General features: G+C 40.6%; 1 protein-coding gene across 1 annotated transcript in view; it reads right to left on the reverse strand.

Moving 5' to 3' along the window:
- The window catches only part of Drg1 (developmentally regulated GTP binding protein 1), a 28,297-nt gene that overhangs the window by 6,577 nt on the left and 18,594 nt on the right, over positions 1–3,126 (reverse strand). Inside the window, exon 5 of the mRNA XM_005366091.3 lies at positions 1,774–1,943. Within this exon, the coding sequence (XP_005366148.1) occupies positions 1,774–1,943 (170 nt within the window). The remainder of the gene's footprint in view (positions 1–1,773; positions 1,944–3,126) is intronic.

A 3,126-nucleotide genomic window follows, 5' to 3' on the forward strand; every position in this document is an offset into this window, starting at 1 on the left:
CAGAGATCCACCTGCCTCTGCCTCCCGAGTGCTGGGATTAAAGGCGTGCGCCACCACCGCCTGGCTGGAACATTTATTTAATGATGCATAAATGAGTTGCTTTTTTTTAATATTGCATTTGTTTAACACTGTGAAGCTGTATTACGCTGCTTATCTAAAACACCTGATTGCCCTAATAAAGAGCTGAACAGCCAATAGTAAGGCAGGAGAAAAGACAGGAGGGCTGGCAAGCAGAGAGAATAAATAGAAGGAGAAATCTGGTCTGAAAGGACAGATCAGAGAAGCAAGAGAAGGGAGAGGACTTGAGGGGCAGCCACCCAGTTACACAAATAGACAAGGAATAGGAAAGAAAGATATACAGAACAGTAAAACAGAGATCAGTAAAACAGAGATCAGTAAAACAGAGATCAGTAAAACAGAGAACAGTAAAACAGAGATCAGTAAAACAGAGAACAGTAAAACAGAGATCAGTAAAACAGAGAACAGTAAAAGCCCAGAGGCAAAAAGTAGACGAGATAATTTAAGAAAAGCTGGCTAGAAACGAGCTAAGCTAAGGGCGGACATTCACAAGTTATTCTTAAGTCTCCGTATGTGATTATTTGGGGCTGGGTGGTGGGCCCCCCAAAAGGGTAAAGAATAAAAACAACAAAAGCATCTTAGGCACCACACATACATGATATGCAATATGCAGGCAAAATACTTGAAACAAAAATGAAAAAAAAAAAATCTTCAGAGAAACCAAAAACAAAACAAAAGGCAGTCAAGGTCATTCCACAGGTCAGAATAATATTATGCAAGGAGCTCATTTCTAGCTTGTTCATTCTGCTGCTTTCATGTTTCAATCTCAGGAACTTACACTTGGCTCTCCTCTCCAACACACATCCTTCCCCAAGATATTCACTGACTGCCATTCTCATGTCACCTCAGCCAGTGTTTCTGTGAACTTAGAAAGGTAACCCTGTGGGTCATAGTAGCCTAAGTCTTTAATCCAGCACTCAAGGGGCAGAGGCAGGCGGATCTTAAGTTCTAGACCAGCCTGATCTACAGAGTGAGTTCCAGAACAGCCAGGGTTGTTACACAAAGAAACCCTGTTTTGGGGGGAAAAAAAGGAGAAAAATAGCCCTAGAGTCGGGGGGCTGTAATTAAGCGGGCAGAATGCTTACCCAGGATGCTCAAAGCCCTGGATTCAATCCCAAGAAACCCCAGAAACCAAGCATGCTGGAAAACATCTGTCCTCCCAGCTCTCAGGAAGCAGAAGCAGGAGTATAAGAAGTTCAAGATTATTCCCAGCTACATTGTAAATTTGAGGCCACCCTGAGATACATGAAACACAGTCGGGGGAGGTGGGGAACACACAGCTTCCTCACTTTTCCCTGCTTTATTAATCTAACACACTGCATCTTTCTCATTAATTGTTCATTTACCCAAAAATGAGGGTTCTCGACTACTCCATGCCTTCCTGGCGCCACTTCCAGAGCGTAGGCCAATACTTGGTCTCTGGTCAGGGCTGTATAAGTCAATGATAAACGAGAGCACAGGGCCCTGGGAGCTACTTCATGAGAATATTGTTTCAAATGCTTGAAAAAGTCAGTCTGAGGATGACTCCTGTCTAGACCTTGTTTTTCTTATCTTTTAATACAAGGTCACTGAATTATCTCAATGAGAACAGGAAAAGAGGAGAACAGTTTCAAGTTATCAATTTCTGCACATGTGAATCCCCTTTCACGCCAACCCTCCAGTCGGTACTCTACCCATGTCATCTTCCCCACTTACAGTGGCTGTGAGATTAATGCCTCCCTTGTCTTTCTTCTTAAAGCCAATGTTGGGGGGCTTGCTGTTCAAGCGAATCCCAAAGCCTTCCAACTCATTTTCAATTATCTTCTTATGTCCCAAGGGTTTTAGGACATCCAGAACAATCAAGATCAAATTACATGTTCGGGCCACTGGGGGTAAAAATGACACCCTAAGTTGAATGCATACAGCCTTTACCAACCCAAAAACTCAAACTGAGATGTTTTCTATCTAACCCCAGACTGAGATTTTTTTTTCTTCCTCTTATATACAGATAAAATGTGAAAGTTACCAAAGATTTATACTAGCTATCAATCCGTAGTGCATGATTTAAAGTTGTCAAACCATCCCCCGAAAAGTGGCCCGTCTTAAACATAAGTAAGACAGTCAGTCACACTAAAGATATCAGCTGAGGGATAAACTACCAAGAAACTTAGAAAAGTTTTTAAAATACAAACTCATTTAAAATAATAAACCTTAAAATCCACACTCTAAAATAAAATCCAGACTACATTATCTGTGTTACATGAGCACAGTCATGTATTTGGTTTTGATTTGGTGTTAAGTGTTTGCCTGAATATCCCACAAAGGCCAGAAGATCTCCTGAAATTGGAGACAGAGGGTTGTAAGTTACCAAGTGGGTGCTCAGAATCAAACTTGGATCCTCTGTTAGGCCAGTCAGTGCTCGTAACCACTGAATCATCTCTCCAGTTCTCAAGTAACATACATTTAATCTGCCTTATCAAACTACACTTAACAAAAACAAACTGTATCTGTTTAGCAGATGTTTTAATAATATCAGCACACTCGTCAAAATACAGTGTCAAGATAGTCAAGACAGGTGTGGTGGTGAACACTTGCAATCCCAGCATGAAGATCAGGACAACTAGACTATAAGAGACCCTGTCAAAAATAAGTCAGTCAGGGGCTGGAGAGATGGCTCAGAGGTTAAGAGCACTGACTGCTCTTCCAGAGGTCCTAAGTTCAATTCCCAGCAACCACATGGTGGCTCACAGCCATCTGTAATGAGATCTGGTGCCCTCTTCTGGCATACAAGCATACATGGAATGTTATATACATAATAAATAAATCTTAAAAAAAAAGTCAAAACATACAGAACATTCAAATCACCCTGGAAAGTTACACCAGTTTTAGACCACTTCCTTGCCAAGCACTTTCTAGCATCATAGGAAGTTTTACTTTTTAAAATTCCACATAAATAGAGTAAAATAAAAATGTCCTCTTTTCTGATTCTTTTCTTCTAGCACTTCTTAATATTCAAGCACATTGTGTTATCAGTAAACCTGTGTCTTTTTTTTTTTTTTTTTTTTTTTT

This window comes from Microtus ochrogaster, unplaced genomic scaffold (genome assembly GCF_000317375.1).
Source record: "Microtus ochrogaster isolate Prairie Vole_2 unplaced genomic scaffold, MicOch1.0 UNK6, whole genome shotgun sequence".
Classification (NCBI taxonomy): domain Eukaryota; kingdom Metazoa; phylum Chordata; class Mammalia; order Rodentia; family Cricetidae; genus Microtus; species Microtus ochrogaster.